The following is a 19,558-nucleotide window of genomic DNA, read 5'->3' as shown; positions in this document are numbered from 1 at the left end:
CACACACTTCAGGCTTGGCCATGCCATTGTGGCTGCAGTTCGGTGTGGCTGCCAGGACTGCATGCTCAGCCTCCCCCAACTGTGGCACCACCAGGCCCTGCCAAGGCGGCTCTGCTGAGGGGGGGCTCTGCCGAGGGGGGCTTTGCCGAGGGGGGCTCATGGCCGTGGCAGCCACCGTCCCCCCCACCCCACACCAGCATGGCTGGTGACTCATCCTGGAGCAGCTGGCCGTGAGCGGAATGGCAACGGCCGCCCCGCCATCTCCTTCCCTCGCCCCATTAATTTTCCCCTAAGATGCTGCATGGGAGAAAAATAAACACCCTGAGAGTGCCGGGGGGTGGGGGGGTGTAGGGGTGTGCGGGAAATGTGATTTGGAATGTCCCCGGCCAGGCAGGCAAAGGGAAACTGAGCCATGTGCCTGGCCAGGATCAATGCCATGAGAAGAAGCAGCTTTAATTAAAGCTGGTAAATCCTGCCAGCAGCTTCAGTCCCTTCACGTCCCAGCACCCCAAGGCCTCCGGCACCCCCAATGCCCATGGGGGACCCACGGAGGTTATTTCTGCTGGAGACACGGGGCCAGGCACCCACTCTGGGGTGCTGGAGCAAAGCCAGCCCAAAATATTCCCTGCCCCCCCCCCAGCCACAAGTTGGACGCAGACACTGGGGGAAAAAGTGGTTTAGTGAAGGTGGCTAGGGCTGGGGGACAGGATGGGAACAGATAGGGACACAAGTGGTGGCATCCAGCAGCTGAGGGAGGCCCAGGGGTCCCGGCAGGGCAGTTTGAGAGGTGTGAGGGCAGGGGGCAACATGGGCACTGGGCTCAGTGCAAGTGGACCCTGCTGAGCATGTTCTCGCGGCACACCTCGCGGTAGGCGTTGCGGAGCAGGACATAGGGGAAGCAAGCCTCCAACATGTCCACCGTCAAGAAGGACGACTCTGCCACGATCTGAGAGATGCACACACCATCAGTGACCGCCCCTGCCTCAGTTTCCCCCTGTTGCCTGAGAGGGGAGTCAGTCCCCAGCCCCTCCCTGGCAGAGCTGGGTGCTCCCTCCCCAATGGCTCCTGTACCCCAGCTCCAGACTGAAATATTTGCATTTAAATTGCTTTGCAGCGAGAACAAGCGTTCCCTGAATATCAATCCTGGGTGGTGGGTGCATGGCCCCCACCCTGTCATCCCAGCCTCTCCCTGGGGGTGTCAGAGCTGGACCCAGCCCCCACAGGCCCAACTGGAGCTGGGTAAGGGCTGAACCCCCAGAGCTGGCTGCAGTGTGAGGGCTGGAGCAGCCTGGACAGGAGAGCTGAAGCCCAGCAGAGACACAGAACTGGGATGTGCACACTCAGAAGCACCCCACAGCCAACCCAGGGGTACACGAGGGCCCACCTAAGCAGCACCCAAGGGTCCACCCAGGGGCACCCCAGGGCCCTGCCGTCACTCACCAGCTGCATGAGCAGGGAGATGGAGTCACGGTTCCTGGCACGCACCTTGTCCATCTCCTGGCCCAAATGCAGGAGGCTGACAGAGGCCAGCTGGGGACAGATCCTGATCAGCACAGGGGACAGTGTCCACCCTGAGAGGGTGCCACCCCCAGCCCGGCACAGCCCTGGCCCCTGGTCACTCTCACCAGCAGGAACTCCTTGAGGTGAGTCTCAATGTTCTTGTTGTGGACAGTGAAGAGGGCGGCTGACACATGGATGATGGCCTTGGCCAGGCAGTGGATGTTGTTGTTGTAGCCTGGGGACACAGGAAGGTTGGGGACAGCACAAGGTCTCCGCTGTGCCCACCTCCCTTGGCTGCAGTTATGGGGCACCAGCCTTGCCAGGCCTGGGGTCCTGCTGTCCCACCAACCCTCAGCTGTGGGGACCGATGGCCTCGGGGGGTGCCAGCACACACAAGGTGTGACACCAATGGGCTCAGGGTCATGGGGACATAGTCACGACTGGGGACATGGGGACAAAGCTGCTGGGGTTGTGGCCAAGCCTCACCATCCATGTCAGTGTTGTAGATGGATGCCGGGTCAGAAGCAAGCAGGGGCAGGGACACGGCCAGGAAGACCAGGAGCAGGCAGGCCACTTTGTAGTCCTCCTCCGGGGATGAGCCATCTGCCAGGGAGGGAAGTGGCACTAGACAGAGGTCCAAGAGGGGGCCCTGGGGGACCCAGGGAGGTGACACAGGGTGGGGGAAGGTGAGCAGGGCTGGGGGTCTGTGGCAGGGTGCTGGCTCTCAGGGACAGCTTTCTGTGACCCCAGCAGACCCCCACAGTACCTGTCTTGCTGGAAGCCAGGACGTTCACCAGTGCGGGGTCGACCTCGCAGGGGATCCCCGTGGCCGAGGCCAGCTCAAAGATGCTCAGGGTGACCTGGGTGGACAGGGACACACAGGCTCAGGGCTGGGGACACAGGGTGCAGCCAGGCACAGGGAACTGTGCAGTGCCACAGAGTGCTATGTGATGCCACACAGTGTCCCATAGCACCAAGCGGTGCCACACAACATGGCAGGACAGCTGTCTCAAGCACTAGGGGTGCCACCCCATCCCCGCCCCCCTCAGGGCCCACCTGGATGTCAGTCTCAGGGGTAACAACATCCGTCAGACACTCAATGGGGCCCATCAGGAAGGGGCAGTGGTGGGAGAAGACCTGCAGAGAGAAGGTGGATGCTCATGGGGCTCCTGCTAACCCCTCCAGGCTGTGAGGCTAGTGGGTGGGGGTCCCAAAGGATGGAGGACCCATAAGGTGGGGGGCACCCACCTCCCGCAGGCCCTGCTGGGCCATGGCACGGAAGCTCAGGATCTCCCCGATGATGGTCATGCGCTTCAGAACATTTTCGGCTGCTGTGGGAGGAGAAGGGTCAGCGGGGACATGTGTGTGTGTGTGTGCACGTATGTGTGCATGTACACCCACGTATGCCAGACCCAGGCTTCCCCCCGTGTCCCCGGTGTCCCCCTGTGACTCACAGGTCAGTCGAGGCAGCAGAGCCGCCATCTGCTCAGGCTTGCAGGAGCTGGAGCGCAGCTGCACCAGTGTGTCCATGTTCTCATTGACCAGCTTCTGCAGGGGACATGGGGCTTGTGGCGCTGGTGACACAGCAAGCCCACAGCCAGCTGGGGAAGGAGAGGGGCACCCTGGCCCCTCTGCCCCCACCTCCACACTGGATGGCAAGCCCGAGGGACAGGCAGGGTGCTGGGACGGTCCCCAGGGTGGCCCTGCCTGCCCTGTCACACTGTGCTCCAGAACCTGGTCCCAGAAGCCTGACCCTGGTCCCGGTCTTGATCCCCCAGCCCTGGTCCCAGTGCCCAGCTCTACCTTCAGCTCAGTGACCTGGGAGCCCACGTGCCACATGAGGTTGTCACTCAGGAACTTCATGCCGTACGGCCCAATGAGCTCAGCCAGCGCCCGCATCTCTTGTGGGGAGATACACAAAGAAGGGGATATCAGCAGGGTCAGGGGGTGATGATCCTCCCCCACAGCATCCCTGCATCCCTCACCTGAGACATCAGAGAATTCGGCAGCACTGAAGGGGGGCTCGCCCTCCCGCGGCACTGTGGTGAAAGCCTGCAGGGCGGGGGCCAGAACGATTGCCCCTGTGCTGGCCTGCCGCAGCAGGGCCTCCAGGTACCTGCAGACACCGACCTGCTGCCACCACCTGGCACCACCACCCACGGCACTGCCACCCATGGCACTGCAGGGCCACCTCCCACAAGAGAGGGAGGGTGCTGGTCCCAGTGTGGCACCTACCAGTTGGTGTAGATGGTGGTGAGCGTCTGCTCACCGGCTGCATCACGGGGCTGTGTCTGCTGCAGGAGGACACTGCGGATGATGCGCCCTGTGTCCAAGCCCACAAACTGCCCCAGTGACTGGATGAAGGTCATGTAGGCGCTCAGCCCCGCCAGCACCTCCGAGGGCCGCACCACCTCCTGCGTGGCCTGGCTGTAGCCTGCCATGGCCACGATGGCCCTGCAGGGACAGAAAGGGGCTGTCTGGAGAGCCGCTGCCAAGTGTCCCGTACCCAGCAGCACCCACAGCCCACCCTTGCTGTGTCCCACATCCCTAGCATGATCCCTACTTGGTGAAGCGTGTCTCCAGGTGGCTGCTGAGGTACTCGGCTGGCGTCACCATGTGCTCAAAGATGGTGAAGTTGGGCACGTGGTTGAGGCTCAGGGACAGCTCGGCCAGTATCAGGTGCAGCTTGTCCATGCTGGTGTGGGTGTGATGGGCACCGTCAGCCACACCAGAGCCCCATGGGGACAACCCCATGATCACACTGTGCCCCCACATCACACCATTGCCCACACCCAACATCTGGTGACCACTGCTCCCCACCAGCCCCCTGCCCACCACTGCTAGCCCCAGGTGGCTCTCACTTGGTGGTCAGGGTCCGGTCCTTCCTCTGGCTTTCAGCCCCTGGCTTGTCCCGCTCAGGCTCCCCCTTCTTGGCTGACTGCTTCAGAGTCTTCTTGTTGCGGGCTTTGCTGACGGTAGAGGCACAGTGCTTGGGCAGCAGCTGCCAAACACAAGCAGTGGGTTACCACCGGCCATGGCACTGACGACAGCCCAAATGGGGCCTCCAGGACCAGAAGAGACCATCCCCAAGGTTGAATTGACCCTGGCAGGTCTTCCCCACCGTGGCCTCTGCTGTCTCAAGGCTTTGGAGAACATGGAGGCCAAGGAGGTCACAGAGGTCCAAGAGAACAAAGAGGCCACAGAGACCCTAGAGGCCACAGAGACCCCAAAGGCCACAGAGACCTCAGAGGCCCTGGAGACACCTCACCTGCTCACTGAGCTTGTGCTGCTCAGCACAGACATCCATGATGCAGGTGCTGGCCTGCCAGGCCATCTCCTCCAGGAACTTGTTGCACAGCCCCAGTGCTATGGCCTTCAGGTGGGGATACTGAGGGGGGAAAGCCACGGCACTGTCACAGCACATGGCATGCAGGCCACGACCACATCTGTGGCATGCCACCAGCTGTCCCAAGGCCATGGCACTGTCATTGTCCCCCACCCACATGTGCCTGCCCCAGCCCCTCCACAGGTGGCAGGGCAGCAGCCAGCCACAGTGCCCCTGGGTCACCCATGCCCCCCCAGGCAGCAGGACCCACCTCCTCTGGGCACATGGGATGGACACAGTGGGAGAAGTGGCTGCAGAGCAGAGGGAAGGCAATGCTGTAGCGCAGCATCGAGGACTCCTCCATCGTCGCCACAAACATCTTCTCCACAGGGCGAGGGTAGAAACTGCAGGAGTGAGGGCATAGGGGCAGAAGAATGGGGCAGAGTGGGCAGGAGAGGGGATTTGTCTTTCAGGACACACTGATCCTGTGCCATGTGTGCATTGTCCCTGTCCCCATATCCATGTGTACATCACTTAATCTCGCCCAGCCTCTCCCATGGGTTACACATCCCCCATGGCCATCTCTGTCCCTTCCCACACCCATGACCCAGCACACACAGGCACCTTTCCACGTGTGGTGGGGTGCAGGACATGGCTTGAAGACCCCCAGCCAGGGTGACCCCCTGTGACTGTGGGGAAACTGAGGCAGAGCAGTTGGCTGTGCTCACCACAGGTCGGAGAGGTCAGAGGACTCAGCCAGTAGCTCCTCCAGGGAGTCAAGCAGTTTGGTGTGGAAAACAATGAGGTTCATGATGCGACCCACATCAGGGTTGGAGCCCAGTGGCAGCGAGGCCTTCGCCACGCTGGTGTAGGCCTAGGGGGACAGTGGGCTCAGGGGTACGGCAGGGCAGGGAAGAGGACAAGGACAAGAACAGGGATGGGGACAGTAAGAGGGAAGGAGACTGGCATAGGGATGGGAACAAGGATGGAGACTGGGATGGGGACAGAGACAAGGACAGGGACAGGGTCAGCACCTGCAGGCGGAACCAGTCCAGGCGGAGCGGTGTGAAATCAAACTGCTCCTTGTCATCAACTGCAGTGAAATAGAAACATGGGGAGACATGGTTGTGGGGAATATCAGTCTGGGGCTGATAATCTGGAACTACTCGTCCTGGGGGTGCCAGTTGTCAGGGAGCTAGTCTGGGGTGGCAGTGCTCACCCCACAGGACCCCCAGGAGCTGCCATCTCCATTGCCCCACAGGGCCATGCCTGGGTGCCCAGTATGGTCCAGGATGGCTGCAAGGCTCCCCAGGCAGGGGGGACATCAGTCCCCAGGCAGTGCCACAGACATGCCAGGGGGGACATAGTCTGTACCTTCCTTGACAGAGAGAGCCGAGAGAGAGCTGACGAAGGACGACAGAATGATGGACTCCTCCTCGGGGCACACGGAAAGGTTCTGTGGGGCCAGGGATGGGGTCAGGATAAGGGACAGCCAGGATAGGGCCCAGGGGACAGGGACAGTCTAAACAGGGGACACAGATCAGCCCCTGCCAGTGCCCTGCGGTACCTGGATGACTTCGCTGAGCACCAAGGCATCGAAGCGGGCTAGGTACTGGACGTGGTAGCGCTGCAGCACCCCAACCCGCCGCCGCACCAGGCTCCGCAGCTGCTCCATGAGAAAAAGCAGCTCTGCGACGTGGCTGCCACCCATAGCCACCAGTCAGAGTCAGGGCTGGCTGCACCCCCAAATCCCCCCCATGCCGGCTCTGTCCATGGCATCCCAGAGTTGCCCCAGAGCAATCCCCACCATGAGGCCAGCCTGCCAATTTCTGGAGGTGCCCCCCATGGGCATGGATCCCCTTGTGCAGTGCTAGTGCCCACACACTACACCAACCTGTCAGCGAAGTCCTCAGGTGTCTTGGTCTTGGTGACATGCTCAGCGTGCCGCACCAGCCAGCTCACCTCGTCCCGGCAGAAGGAGAGTGCCATGAAGACAAAGAGGGCCTGGGCAGAGCGGAGGTTAGAGGGCAGCAGGCACAGGGTGCTGCCACCAGGCACTACCACAGGATTGGCACCAATGGCTCTGGGCACTGTCACTGCATGGCACCAGGCTGGCACCAGCTGTACCCCCATGCAGACCCCACCCACACCCACTGCACACCCCCAGGAGCATGCAGAGCCCAGCATCCAGCCTCCTGCACCCCCAGCACCCACGCCCTGGCACCCCGGCCCCCATGCTCACCTTGGGTCCCAGCAGCCCAGGCTGGTCCTCCAGCAGTGCCTCTAGCTCCCGCACGGCCCCACGCAGGTACACCCGCCGGCCCCGGTGCAGGGAGCCACTGCAGGAGGCGTCAGGATGGGGGTCAGGGCCATGGCCACCCAACTGACCCCCCAGCCACCCCTCTCACCCAGTGGGGACATCACAGGCACCATGTGGCAAAGGTAGGGGCTATGTCACAGAGCTAGTATGGACCCAATGAGGTACTCCAGCCCTGCCACCCAAGGTGCTGACACCCCCAGGAGCTCCTGAGACACCCCGCACTCTCTGGGATTCATGTGACCTCCAGGATCCTGCAATCCTTTGGGGCATCCTGGGATCTCCCAACTCCCCAGAACCCCTGGGACCCTCCCCAGCACCCCCAGACCCACTGTCCCCGCATTGAGTCTCCAACCTGTGAACCACAGCATGTTCCTTGCACTCCTTGAGATCAGCCACCCGCTTCCCATACCTGCAAGAGAGTCACAGCCAGGAAGCACCAAGCACTGCACCTAGGAGAGCCCCAGGCATCCCACAGAGACCCTGGCACAGCCCCCAGCCCCCAACACAACTCCCTGGCACCCTACAAACTCTCCTGGCACCCAGCAGAGCTACTGACAGAGCCCCTCTAGCCCCTGGCACCCATTGTAACACCCCCCTGGCACCGTGCACGGCCCCAGTGCTGGCATGGTCATTACCCTTTGAGGCTGCTGAGCAACTCCTCGGTGACCTTGTGGATCTGGAGAGCTTCATCACGGAGGAGGGTGATGTAAAGTGAGCCCTGCAGGGCCAGCCGCCACAGCTCCAGGCACTGTGGGGACGAGCTCAGCGCCCCTGGGCACACCAGGAACCCCACTGCGGGCACAGGTATCAGGTGGGCAGGGGCTGCCTGCACTGCTGGCCCCACAGTGGGCAGGGTGACAGCCCGAAACCAGGAGCCAGGCTGCCCACATGGGGCTGGGGACCTGCGTACACTGCAGGGACTCACTGAGGATCCAGCGCTCCATCACCTCCAGGGACAGGTACTCACAGGCCATCTGGGGACACAGGCATGACCATGTTACCATCCTCAGGCCTCCCACAGCCTCCCCCAGGACCTGCCCTTGGTTCCCCTCACATGGTGGCACTCACGGTGTCAGAGCTGGCAGGGCTAAGCATGGTGCTGGTGGTGCTGAGCAGACTGAGGAGCTGGTCGCTGCGCCACTGCTCAGCACCCTGGTTCCTCCGGGCAAAGAGGAAATGGAGGGACAGGAGGGCACTGGTGACAGCCTGAGGAACAGGGGGACATCACAGGGGGGTTGTGGGATGGACTGGGGAAGAAGTGGCCCTGCTGGCTGGGGGGAGCCCCATCCCACCTTAGTGTGTGGCCCAAATTCCTCCATCAGCTTCTTGAGGGGGTGGTCGTACTCCAGCACCATCTGTCCCAGGCGGGTGAAGCTGGGGTCACTGTGAGGATGGCGGCCCAGGGGTCAGGAATAGTCCTCAGGGACAGTCTCAGTGGGAATGGTCTGTGAGGACAGCCCTGGTGAGGACATCCAACCCACCTTGAGCCATGGCTCATCTCGTGGGCACAGTGGTACAGGCCGATGAGCAGCCGGCGGTCCTCAGTGCGGGCCAGCAGCAGGACAAGGGACACATAGGTGACAACCAGGTCCAGGTAGCTCTTGGTGAAATCATAGTTGACATGCTGGGGAGGGAACAGCCATGAGCACAGGGGCACAGCTGTGGCACACCCAAAGTACCCACCCAGGACCCCCAGTGCCCCACTCACGATATCAAAGAAGCACTGGTTGGCATCGATTGTGTTCAGTAGCTCATAGACGTGGTCCTGACAAGGAGGGGACAAGGGGCTGTGTCACTGCTGTGCCCCCCAGGCCTGAAATTCTGGCGCTGCCACTCAAAACCCCCCTCTGCCCCCCACCACACACCCCATCTCACCCTGAACTCCAGGACATCCAGGAAGGAGTGGTAAAAGGGTCCCAACGCCCGGGTAATGTCCCCCTTGTCCTTGTGCACTGGCCCTAGGTGTTGCTGCAAAGGGACAGGGGGGACACCCAGGGTGAAGTGACACAGGGGGGACACCTGGAGTGGGGCGTCATGGGGCAGGGATGGCAGGATTACCCTGAAAGGGGGACCGAGGGGAAGCCAGGTGGTGGTGACACAAGGTGGGGTGACACAGACTGGGCTGACACATGGGGGACAGGGTGGACACTGGATGGTGGGACGACACAGGGTGGGGATGGTAAGGACAGTAGGGATGGAGTGACATGGGGTGTGGGGCAGCAGGGATACCCACGTAGGTCTGGGGGGCAGGGGAAAGGGACAGGGGGTTAGGGACAGAGGGGACATCCTGGTCCCTCACTGTGCTGCTCCGCACATCCAGGTGAGGAAACTTCTTGCTGATGAACTTGATGGAGGACTCCATGGCCTTGTCACTGAAGAAAGGCGGCCGTGTCTTGGGGTCGGAGCAGGTCTGTGGGGACCACCCCCGTGTCAGACCACCCAAAAAAACCCCTCCTGGGCTCAGACACACCCCCCACATAAGACCCATCAACCCCACCACCCCCCCAGTGCCGCAGGGGGACACCCCGGCATTGTGTGCCCCAACCCGCCCCTCCAGGGGACCCAGGCACCCAGGCCCCACCCTGCAACCACCTTCTTGATGTTGTAGATGCGGACAAGGACACCCTGTCCCCGGTCATTGAGGATCGTCAGCTTCTCAGCAAACTTGTTCTGGTAGATGGAGGGCAGCGACATGGCAGCAATGTGCTGGGGGGCCACTCGATGTCCCCCACCGCCCCCCGATCGGCCTCCCAGGCCCAACACCCAACTTCCCCTTCCTGGGCTTCCTGGGCTGGGCCCCAGGAAGGGGCCACCTCCACGTGACACCGACACCACCCCATGACACCACCAGTGCCTGACGCCATGGCTGTGTGACACCACTGCCATGTAGGTGCAGCCATGGCTGTGCCACGCTGGCCGCAGACCGGAGACACCATCCACAGCCATATGACACTGGCTGTGGCAGGTGACACCACTGACAGTCGGTCAGCGCTGGCTACAGCCATATAGCACCAGTCCCAGCCCCCAGCCGTGCTATGCCAACCAGGACCATATAGCACCAGCCACCAACTACATGACACCGGCCACAGCCACGTACACAACCCTAGAACAGCACCCAGGGCTCTACAACACCAACCACGACCGTGTAACAACAGCCAAGCCCATACAATACCATGCAAGGCTCTATTACAGCAGGCAGGGTCCATATAAGACCACCCAGGCCGATATAACACTCCTCAGAGCCCCTATAGCACTACCCAGGCTCACATAATGCTACCCATGGCCCATATAACATTGCCTGGGCCCCTATAGCACCGCCAGGCCCCTGTAGCACTGCTCATGGCCCCTGTAGCACCACCGGACCCATATAGCTCTGCCAGGCCCCTATAGCACTGCCGGGCTCCTATAGCACTGCTCAGGGCCCCTATAGCACCGCCGGGCTCCTATAGCACTGCTCAGGGTCCCTATAGCACTGTTCAGGGCCCCTATAGCACCGCCGGACCCCTATAGCACTGCTCAGGGCCCCTATAGCACTGCTCAGGGCTCCTATAGCATTGCTCAGGGTCCCTATAGCACTGCCGGACCCATATAGCTCCGCCAGGCCCCTATAGCACTGCCGGGCCCCTATAGCACTGCTCAGGGCCCCTATAGCACTGTTCAGGGCCCCTATAGCACTGCTCAGGGCTCCTATAGCATTGCTCAGGGTCCTTATAGCACTGCCGGACCCATATAGCTCCGCCAGGCCCCTATAGCACTTCCGGGCTCCTATAGCACTGCTCAGGGCCCCTATAGCACTTCCGGGCTCCTATAGCACTGCTCAGGGCCCCTGTAGCACTGCCAGGCCCCTATAGCACTGCTCAGGGTCCCTATAGCACTGCTCAGGGCTCCTATAGCATTGCTCAGGGCCCCTATAGCACTGCCGGACCCATATAGCTCCGCCAGGCCCCTATAGCACTGCCGGGCCCCTATAGCACTGCCGGGCCCCTATAGCACTGCTCAGGGCCCCTATAGCACTGCTCAGGGCCCCTGTAGCACTGCCGGGCCCCTATAGCACTGCCGGGCCCCTATAGCACCGCCGGGCCCCTATAGCACTGCTCAGGGCCCCTATAGCACCGCCGGGCCCCTATAGCACTGCTCAGGGCCCCTATAGCACTGCTCAGGGCCCCTATAGCACTGCTCAGGGCCCCTGTAGCACTGCCGGGCCCCTGTAGCACTGCTCATGGCCCCTATAGCACTGCTCAGGGCCCCTATAGCACTGCTCAGGGCCCCTATAGCACTGCTCAGGGCTCCTATAGCACTGACGGGCCCCTATAGCACTGCTCAGGGCCCCTATAGCACTGCTCAGGGCCCCTATAGCACTGCTCAGGGCTCCTATAGCACTGACGGGCCCCTATAGCACTGCTCAGGGCCCCTATAGCACTGCTCAGGGCTCCTATAGCACTGCTCAGGGCCCCTATAGCACTGCCGGACCCATATAGCTCCGCCAGGCCCCTATAGCACTGTTCAGGGCCCCTATAGCACTGCCGGGCCCCTATAGCACTGCTCAGGGCCCCTATAGCACTGCTCAGGGCCCCTGTAGCACTGCTCAGGGCCCCTATAGCACTGCCGGGCCCCTATAGCACTGCTCAGGGCCCCTATAGCACTGCCGGGCCCCTATAGCACTGCTCAGGGCCCCTGTAGCACTGCCGGGCCCCTATAGCACTGCTCAGGGCCCCTATAGCACTGCTCAGGGCCCCTGTAGCACTGCCGGGCCCCTATAGCACTGCTCAGGGCCCCTATAGCACCGCCGGGCCCCTATAGCACTGCTCAGGGCCCCTATAGCACCGCCGGGCCCCTATAGCACTGCTCAGGGCCCCTATAGCACTGCTCAGGGCCCCTATAGCACTGCTTAGGGCCCCTATAGCACTGCCGGGCCCCTATAGCACTGCTCAGGGCCCCTATAGCACTGCTCAGGGCCCCTATAGCACTGCTCAGGGCCCCTGTAGCACTGCCGGGCCCCTATAGCACTGCCGGGCCCCTATAGCACCGCCGGGCCCCTATAGCACTGCTCAGGGCCCCTATAGCACTGCTCAGGGCCCCTATAGCACTGCTCAGGGCTCCTATAGCACTGCTCAGGGCCCCTATAGAACTGCTGGGCCCCTGTAGCACTGCCGGGCCCCTGTAGCACTGCTCAGGGCCCCTATAGCACTGCTCAGGGCCCCTATAGCACTGCTTAGGGCCCCTATAGCACTGCCGGGCCCCTATAGCACTGCTCAGGGCCCCTATAGCACTGCTCAGGGCCCCTATAGCACTGACGGGCCCCTGTAGCACTGCTCAGGGCCCCTATAGCACTGCTCAGGGCCCCTATAGCACTGCTCAGGGCTCCTATAGCACTGACGGGCCCCTATAGCACTGCTCAGGGCCCCTATAGCACTGCTCAGGGCTCCTATAGCATTGCTCAGGGTCCTTATAGCACTGCCGGACCCATATAGCTCCGCCAGGCCCCTATAGCACTTCCGGGCTCCTATAGCACTGCTCAGGGCCCCTATAGCACTTCCGGGCTCCTATAGCACTGCTCAGGGCCCCTGTAGCACTGCCGGGCCCCTATAGCACTGCCGGGCCCCTATAGCACTGCTCAGGGCCCCTATAGCACTGCTCAGGGCCCCTGTAGCACTGCTCAGGGCCCCTATAGCACTGCTCAGGGCCCCTATAGCACCGCCGGGCCCCTATAGCACTGCTCAGGGCCCCTATAGCACCGCCGGGCCCCTATAGCACTGCTCAGGGCCCCTATAGCACTGCTCAGGGCCCCTGTAGCACTGCTCAGGGCCCCTATAGCACCGCCGGGCCCCTATAGCACTGCTCAGGGCCCCTGTAGCACTGCTCAGGGCCCCTGTAGCACTGCTCAGGGCCCCTATAGCACTGCTCAGGGCCCCTATAGCACCGCCGGGCCCCTATAGCACTGCTCAGGGCCCCTATAGCACCGCCGGGCCCCTATAGCACTGCTCAGGGCCCCTATAGCACTGCCGGGCCCCTATAGCACTGCTCAGGGCCCCTATAGCACTGTTCAGGGCCCCTATAGCACTGCTCAGGGCCCCTATAGCACTGCTCAGGGCCCCTATAGCACTGCTCAGGGCTCCTATAGCACTGACGGGCCCCTATAGCACTGCTCAGGGCCCCTATAGCACTGCTCAGGGCTCCTATAGCACTGCTCAGGGCCCCTATAGAACTGCTGGGCCCCTGTAGCACTGCCGGGCCCCTGTAGCACTGCTCAGGGCCCCTATAGCACTGCTCAGGGCCCCTATAGCACTGCTTAGGGCCCCTATAGCACTGCCGGGCCCCTATAGCACTGCTCAGGGCCCCTATAGCACTGCTCAGGGCCCCTATAGCACTGACGGGCCCCTGTAGCACTGCTCAGGGCCCCTATAGCACTGCTCAGGGCCCCTATAGCACTGCTCAGGGCTCCTATAGCACTGACGGGCCCCTATAGCACTGCTCAGGGCCCCTATAGCACTGCTCAGGGCTCCTATAGCATTGCTCAGGGTCCTTATAGCACTGCCGGACCCATATAGCTCCGCCAGGCCCCTATAGCACTTCCGGGCTCCTATAGCACTGCTCAGGGCCCCTATAGCACTTCCGGGCTCCTATAGCACTGCTCAGGGCCCCTGTAGCACTGCCGGGCCCCTATAGCACTGCCGGGCCCCTATAGCACTGCTCAGGGCCCCTATAGCACTGCTCAGGGCCCCTGTAGCACTGCTCAGGGCCCCTATAGCACTGCTCAGGGCCCCTATAGCACCGCCGGGCCCCTATAGCACTGCTCAGGGCCCCTATAGCACCGCCGGGCCCCTATAGCACTGCTCAGGGCCCCTATAGCACTGCTCAGGGCCCCTGTAGCACTGCTCAGGGCCCCTATAGCACTGCTCAGGGCCCCTATAGCACCGCCGGGCCCCTATAGCACTGCTCAGGGCCCCTGTAGCACTGCTCAGGGCCCCTGTAGCACTGCTCAGGGCCCCTATAGCACCGCCGGGCCCCTATAGCACTGCTCAGGGCCCCTATAGCACCGCCGGGCCCCTATAGCACTGCTCAGGGCCCCTATAGCACTGCCGGGCCCCTATAGCACTGCTCAGGGCCCCTATAGCACTGTTCAGGGCCCCTATAGCACTGCTCAGGGCCCCTATAGCACTGCTCAGGGCCCCTATAGCACTGCTCAGGGCTCCTATAGCACTGACGGGCCCCTATAGCACTGCTCAGGGCCCCTATAGCACTGCTCAGGGCTCCTATAGCACTGCTCAGGGCCCCTATAGCACTGCCGGACCCATATAGCTCCGCCAGGCCCCTATAGCACTGTTCAGGGCCCCTATAGCACTGCCGGGCCCCTATAGCACTGCTCAGGGCCCCTGTAGCACTGCTCAGGGCCCCTGTAGCACTGCTCAGGGCCCCTATAGCACTGCCGGGCCCCTATAGCACTGCTCAGGGCCCCTATAGCACTGCCGGGCCCCTATAGCACTGCTCAGGGCCCCTGTAGCACTGCCGGGCCCCTATAGCACTGCTCAGGGCCCCTATAGCACTGCTCAGGGCCCCTGTAGCACTGCCGGGCCCCTATAGCACTGCTCAGGGCCCCTATAGCACCGCCGGGCCCCTATAGCACTGCTCAGGGCCCCTATAGCACCGCCGGGCCCCTATAGCACTGCTCAGGGCCCCTATAGCACTGCTTAGGGCCCCTATAGCACCGCCGGGCCCCTATAGCACTGCTCAGGGCCCCTATAGCACTGCTCAGGGCCCCTATAGCACTGCTCAGGGCCCCTATAGCACTGCTCAGGGCTCCTATAGCACTGCTCAGGGCCCCTATAGCACCGCCGGGCCCCTATAGCACTGCTCAGGGCCCCTATAGCACTGCTCAGGGCCCCTATAGCACTGCTCAGGGCTCCTATAGCACTGCTCAGGGCCCCTATAGCACCGCCGGGCCCCTATAGCACTGCTCAGGGCCCCTATAGCACTGCTCAGGGCCCCTATAGCACTGCTCAGGGCTCCTATAGCACTGCTCAGGGCCCCTATAGCACTGCTCAGGGCCCCTATAGCACTGCTCAGGGCCCCTATAGCACCGCCGGGCCCACCCAGGCGCGCTGCGGGCGCCCCGCGGCGGCCGGCCGGCCCTGTTGCCATGGCGATAGCGCCGCGCAGGCCGCGCCGGAAGCCGGGCCCCGTTGCCGTGGCGACGCGGCGGCGCGCGAGGCCCGTTGGGAGCGCGTGGTGCTGAGCGGCCGCGCTGGGCTGGGGTCGGGCCCGCCATGGAGCCCCAGGCACTCGTTCAGTGTCCCTACGACAGGAGCCACCAAGTCCGGGTTTCCCGCCTGCCCTACCACCTCGTCAAGTGCCAGCGGGTGAGCGGGGGCCGGGTTGGGGCCTCCCGGGGCCCTGCCGGGGCCCGGGGCTCAGCCAGCTCTGAGGCAAAAGCCCCCCGCCAACCCGGCGCCTCTCGCCTCTCTTTGCCCCCCAGAACAACCCGCAGGTGGCCCGCAAGCTGGCCACCTGCCCCTTCAACGCCAGCCACAGGGTGCCCCAGGGCAAGCTGCAGAGCCACATCGCCTCCTGCCCCGACCAACGCCAGCCCGACCTCCCTCACGGTACAGCATGGCTCCCCCCTCACCACCCCGGTGGCTACGCTCAGCTCTGCCCTCCCCAACAACTGTCTTCTCTGTCCCCTCAGGGATGGAAACACACCTCAGCTACAGGATGAAGCAACCAGAGGTCCTCGCAGCCTGGCAGGACCCCCTGTCCCAGGAGGACTGGGAGGCTGGTGAGTGTCCCCGTGATGCCAAGCAGTGCTCCCCACCCTTGCCATGTCACCTTAAGGCTGGCATTTCCCCATCTCATCACCTTTTGCAGAGCTGGAGGACCTGGAGGACCCCTCACCATTCATCCTCAATGTCAGGACGAATGACCTGTGCCTCCCGTGTGACAGGTAGGAGCCCGCACGGCTGGGGACATCCCCTCCCTGGGTGCCCGTATTTGGGTGTGCCCCCCCGAGGGTGCTGCCCACCCTGACACCCCTGTTCCTCTCTTGCCCCCCAGCTCGGCCCCGGCAGCACCCACAAGCCAGAACCGAGACAGAGGAGCTGCAGGAGTCCCTGCGGCAGGTGCAAAGTGGCAGGCACAGGAGTGACCACCAACGGTAGCAGCAGGACCAGGGTAGTGCCCATCTGTCCCCCAGAACCAGGGGGACCACGGTGCCAGGGGGGCAGTGCCCCCTCAGCTGAGGTTGCGAGGGTGATTCTACCCACAGGTTTTAAATGCATGTTGCAAATAAGCTGCTTGCAAGTGTGCATGGTGCCCCGTCACCTGAGGGGGACAGAAGGAACGTTGGGGTGGGGACCGGGCCACCCACACAGGCAGATGCTGGGGGTACCCATGGGATGGGGACCCAGGGGACCATGTGACCTGGGCACAGGGGCACCCCGAGGATGGGGACCCAGGGGACACCCAACGTGAGTTTCTAGCCCACCCCACTTCCCACATGCTCCCTTGGCTGTGCTCCCAGCGTGCTCCATGCTGGCCCTGTCCCTTGTGGCACAGACGAGTGGGGTGCAGAGCATGTTGCCCCTGCTCCAAGGGAGCTCTAGCACCATGGCAGGGGAGGAGGGGCAACAGCTCCAGTGCACAGCAGGCTATCAGCCCCCAGGCCTGTCTGTGTCCCCATAACCTCCTCAGTGTGTCCCTCTAACTACCTGGGCCAGCCCATGTCCCTGTTGCCTTCCCCATTGTTTTCCCATAACTCCCACAGTGTGTCCCTGTACCTCACCCAGGCCAGCCCATGTCCCTGTCACCCCCCCAAGTGTGCCCCCATACCTCCCCAGTCAGTCCCCAACCCCCCTCAGCTCACCTACACCCTTGTAACACCCCAGTGTGTCCCTTTATCCCTCCACCGTGCCCCTGTAACCCCACCTGCCCTGCTTGTGCTCTGTCCTCCCCCACAGTGTGTCCCTGTCACCCCTGTGTCCCACTGTCCCCCTCATCCTGTCCCCAGCCACTCCTAAACTCAGGCTCTGGAGGGGACAGCACCAAAGATGATGACTGGGACCATCTGGCATGACCAAGCCAGTTGAAGGTGAACCCAATCCCCCCTGGTCCTGGTGCCCGGGGGGCTGCTGCCCCCAGCTCCTGCAGAGCACCAGGTGTCCCCCCGTCTCTCTCCCACCAAAAGGGGCGTTTCCAGGCGGGTGCTGTCCAGATTTTTGGGCTGGAGGGGAGCTATTTTAGTGCTTCTTGCGTAATGTGGGTACCTCATGCGCAGGCTGTGTCCCCAGGGCATCAGGCTGTGGGTTCCCCGCCCAGGAGGGGGGGGGGGGGCGGGGAGCAGCTGGGGAAGCATCATTAACCCCCCCACCCTTGGCATTCCTCCAAAAAAATGTCACTGTTGTCGTCGTTGTCCCCCTGCCAGCCTGGTGGTAACGCACACCCGTCACACCCAGGCCATGCTCAACCCCAGCATAGTGCCAGGATCCCCCAGTCCTTCACGCACACCCCAGTTCCTTCTCCCCTTCTCCTTCCAGTGGGATGTCTCTGGGCATGGGTGACCCCACAGAGCCCCTGCTGCGCCAGGAGGTGAGAAGAGCTTGGAGAAGCCAACGGATTTGGAACAGTACATGTGGAAATGGGAACATGTGTGTCATGCCGCCTTCCCCAGTCAGGCTCCCTGCCCACCACTGCTCTCTCCCCAGCTGCCTGCAACACCCCATCATCCAAGGCAGGCCGTGGGGACCCCGCAGGGCTGAGTTTGGGGGGAAAACTTGGGGGGTTTTCCTTCTTTCCAGCAGTTCACGGGGAGGTCAGATACATATCTTTCCCAGTCTGGAGGGGGGGGGGCGGGGGGAGCATGCAGGCGGGGTCGTACCGGTCCCTCCTGGCCAGGCAGAGGAGGAGTGATCTGGTGTTGTAATTAATTCCTCCCTCACCAATGCCAGAAATGCAGCTGCAGAGCGGTTTTTATGCAACTAATAACTCCCGTTAACGTACATCTGGCAGGAGCCGTACATCCTGGGCTCAGCCCATGTGGGAGACGCTTTTCCTCCCTCCATCTCCGATCCAGAGGTTGAACATGAATCTAGCGGCGGCTACTCCTTCCTCAGGCTTTAACCTGCCAAGCACTAACCTTCATCCGAGGCTGCCTTTCCCCCAGCACCACCCCCAGACATGTTTTAAACCCATTTATTTGGTTATGGGGGGCAGTTATCTCCACACAGCTCGGCGCAGAGATTTGGGACGTGCGCCTGCCTGGATTTATCTCAGCAAAACTCTTTCCCCACACATCCTTCTCAGCCACAAATCCCATCCCCACACAGAACCGGTGCTTCTGTGGCAGTGCCTGCTTCCCCTGGCCAGACAGTGGAAACATTTACACATGCTGCCCGCAGGTAGAAAGCCATCCCAATCCCTCCCTTCTTCGTAAGGGTTAAGGAGGAATTTCTCCAGTTTTGTTGCCTCGCTTGTTTAAAAGCGTCTGACTGCTTCAGCTTTGCCTGACATCTCTCCCCTGTGGTTTCCAGAGCAGTTTCATGTGTGCTTCGAACCGTGCCAATAACGGCCTTGCAACACTTGCCGGGAGTTTTTGCTCAGAGGGTGGATCCAGCCGGGTAGGTTGGAGGGCTGGCTTATTTTCATCCATGAGCCGGATGGGAAACAACAGGCGTTTTCCTCCTCTTTTCCACCTATTTTGCTGTTATTTTTCTCTTGTCAAGAGCAGTTGCAGATACCAGAGAGCACAGCCCCCCTCATGCTGCTCCTCAGTGGGAGCTGCCGGGTTTTCCCCTCGATGAGGAGGTGGGAAGGGAGAGTCAGGCTTTTTTTGGTGGCAGCGCAAGATACGCGTCACCTTCATTGTCCCCTGCGGTGTCCAGCTGCCACCATGGAGCAAGCAAGCCATGCCATGACACAGCCACACTTGTTGATGGCAGCTCCTGCTCCCCCTTTCCAGGAGGGTCCCACCACATCACATGGCCTCTCTGCACTACGCATTTGGGGAGATTTTATGCCTTTTTGGCCTTGCCCCATGTACTTTAACCACTTCTCCCTCTTCTGTTCCCATGCAGCGATGAAACATCCCATGTGCACCCACCCTTGCACAGCTGCTGCAGCAGGGGATGCCTGCCGAGACCCCCTGTCCGGGCAGGGGTGACCAGTGCCACGTGGAGATGCAGGGTCATGAGTACCAGCTCTGCCTGAGCAGCCAGGGTTCCCATCACGATTCCCAGGACAAAATTCCCCTTGTCTTAACCCGTGTCATTCCCCTGCTGTGATTCAGCGCCCAGCATCATGCTCTGGCTGGTTTCTGCTGAGGAGGACGACACACACACACAAAAAAACCCCAAAAACACCAAAAAAACTGTTTATCGTCAAACTGCATCTGAAAGTGGCAGGAAAAGGAACTGGGCAGGAACTGG

The 19,558-nt window shown here is 62.1% G+C and overlaps 2 protein-coding genes across 5 annotated transcripts; one reads left to right on the top strand and one right to left on the bottom strand.

Annotated features, from left to right (window-relative positions):
* Nucleotides 1-660: 660 nt before the first annotated feature.
* Nucleotides 661-9,929, bottom strand: NCKAP1L (NCK associated protein 1 like). Of its 4 annotated transcripts, none has more exons than XM_037371208.1 (31): nt 9,738-9,929; nt 9,445-9,555; nt 9,021-9,113; nt 8,854-8,910; nt 8,627-8,769; nt 8,438-8,528; nt 8,214-8,351; nt 8,071-8,119; nt 7,781-7,937; nt 7,498-7,554; nt 7,068-7,164; nt 6,720-6,829; nt 6,393-6,525; nt 6,200-6,281; nt 5,860-5,918; nt 5,554-5,699; nt 5,097-5,229; nt 4,769-4,888; nt 4,362-4,501; nt 4,064-4,195; nt 3,736-3,954; nt 3,486-3,616; nt 3,304-3,401; nt 2,955-3,048; nt 2,749-2,831; nt 2,557-2,637; nt 2,267-2,360; nt 1,987-2,103; nt 1,626-1,735; nt 1,441-1,530; nt 661-946 (listed from the first exon to the last, which is right to left on the bottom strand). In XM_037371208.1, exons 1-31 carry the CDS (start codon nt 9,837-9,839, stop codon nt 821-823), a joined length of 3,393 nt encoding a protein of 1,130 aa, XP_037227105.1. In that variant the 5' UTR covers nt 9,840-9,929; the 3' UTR covers nt 661-820. The 4 variants fall into 4 exon arrangements, with proteins under 4 accessions (XP_037227105.1, XP_037227106.1, XP_037227107.1 ...); XM_037371209.1 differs by having other exon boundaries at nt 9,460-9,555; nt 9,738-9,919; XM_037371210.1 differs by having other exon boundaries at nt 9,445-9,517; nt 9,738-9,878.
* A 5,416-nt stretch (nt 9,930-15,345) lies between these two features.
* On the top strand, nt 15,346-16,444 carry GTSF1 (gametocyte specific factor 1). Its single transcript, XM_037371332.1, has 5 exons — nt 15,346-15,502; nt 15,619-15,745; nt 15,829-15,918; nt 16,008-16,083; nt 16,194-16,444. The coding sequence occupies exons 1-5, from the start codon at nt 15,410-15,412 to the stop codon at nt 16,282-16,284; spliced, it is 477 nt and encodes a 158-aa protein (XP_037227229.1). The 5' UTR covers nt 15,346-15,409; the 3' UTR covers nt 16,285-16,444.
* Nucleotides 16,445-19,558: the final 3,114 nt, after the last annotated feature.

Source organism: Falco rusticolus, chromosome 19 (assembly GCF_015220075.1).
Source record: "Falco rusticolus isolate bFalRus1 chromosome 19, bFalRus1.pri, whole genome shotgun sequence".
NCBI classification, from domain to species: domain Eukaryota; kingdom Metazoa; phylum Chordata; class Aves; order Falconiformes; family Falconidae; genus Falco; species Falco rusticolus.
This window is presented reverse-complemented; position numbering and strand designations above follow the sequence as displayed.

What these genes read in the sequence shown, in the direction of transcription:
- GTSF1 (XM_037371332.1), top strand. Translation starts at nt 15,410, where the DNA reads ATGGAGCCCCAGGCACTCGTTCAGTGTCCCTACGACAGGAGCCACCAA. An exon ending in CCAGCCCGACCTCCCTCACG is followed by an intron (nt 15,746 to 15,828) that starts GTACAGCATGGC and finishes CTGTCCCCTCAG; the next exon opens with GGATGGAAACACACCTCAGC. An exon ending in CTGTGCCTCCCGTGTGACAG is followed by an intron (nt 16,084 to 16,193) that starts GTAGGAGCCCGC and finishes CTTGCCCCCCAG; the next exon opens with CTCGGCCCCGGCAGCACCCA.
- NCKAP1L (XM_037371208.1), bottom strand. Translation starts at nt 9,839, where the DNA reads ATGTCGCTGCCCTCCATCTACCAGAACAAGTTTGCTGAGAAGCTGACG. An exon ending in GAACATGCTGTGGTTCACAG is followed by an intron (nt 7,165 to 7,497) that starts GTTGGAGACTCA and finishes CGCCTCCTGCAG; the next exon opens with TGGCTCCCTGCACCGGGGCC. An exon ending in ACCTCAAGGAGTTCCTGCTG is followed by an intron (nt 1,531 to 1,625) that starts GTGAGAGTGACC and finishes ATCTGTCCCCAG; the next exon opens with CTGGCCTCTGTCAGCCTCCT.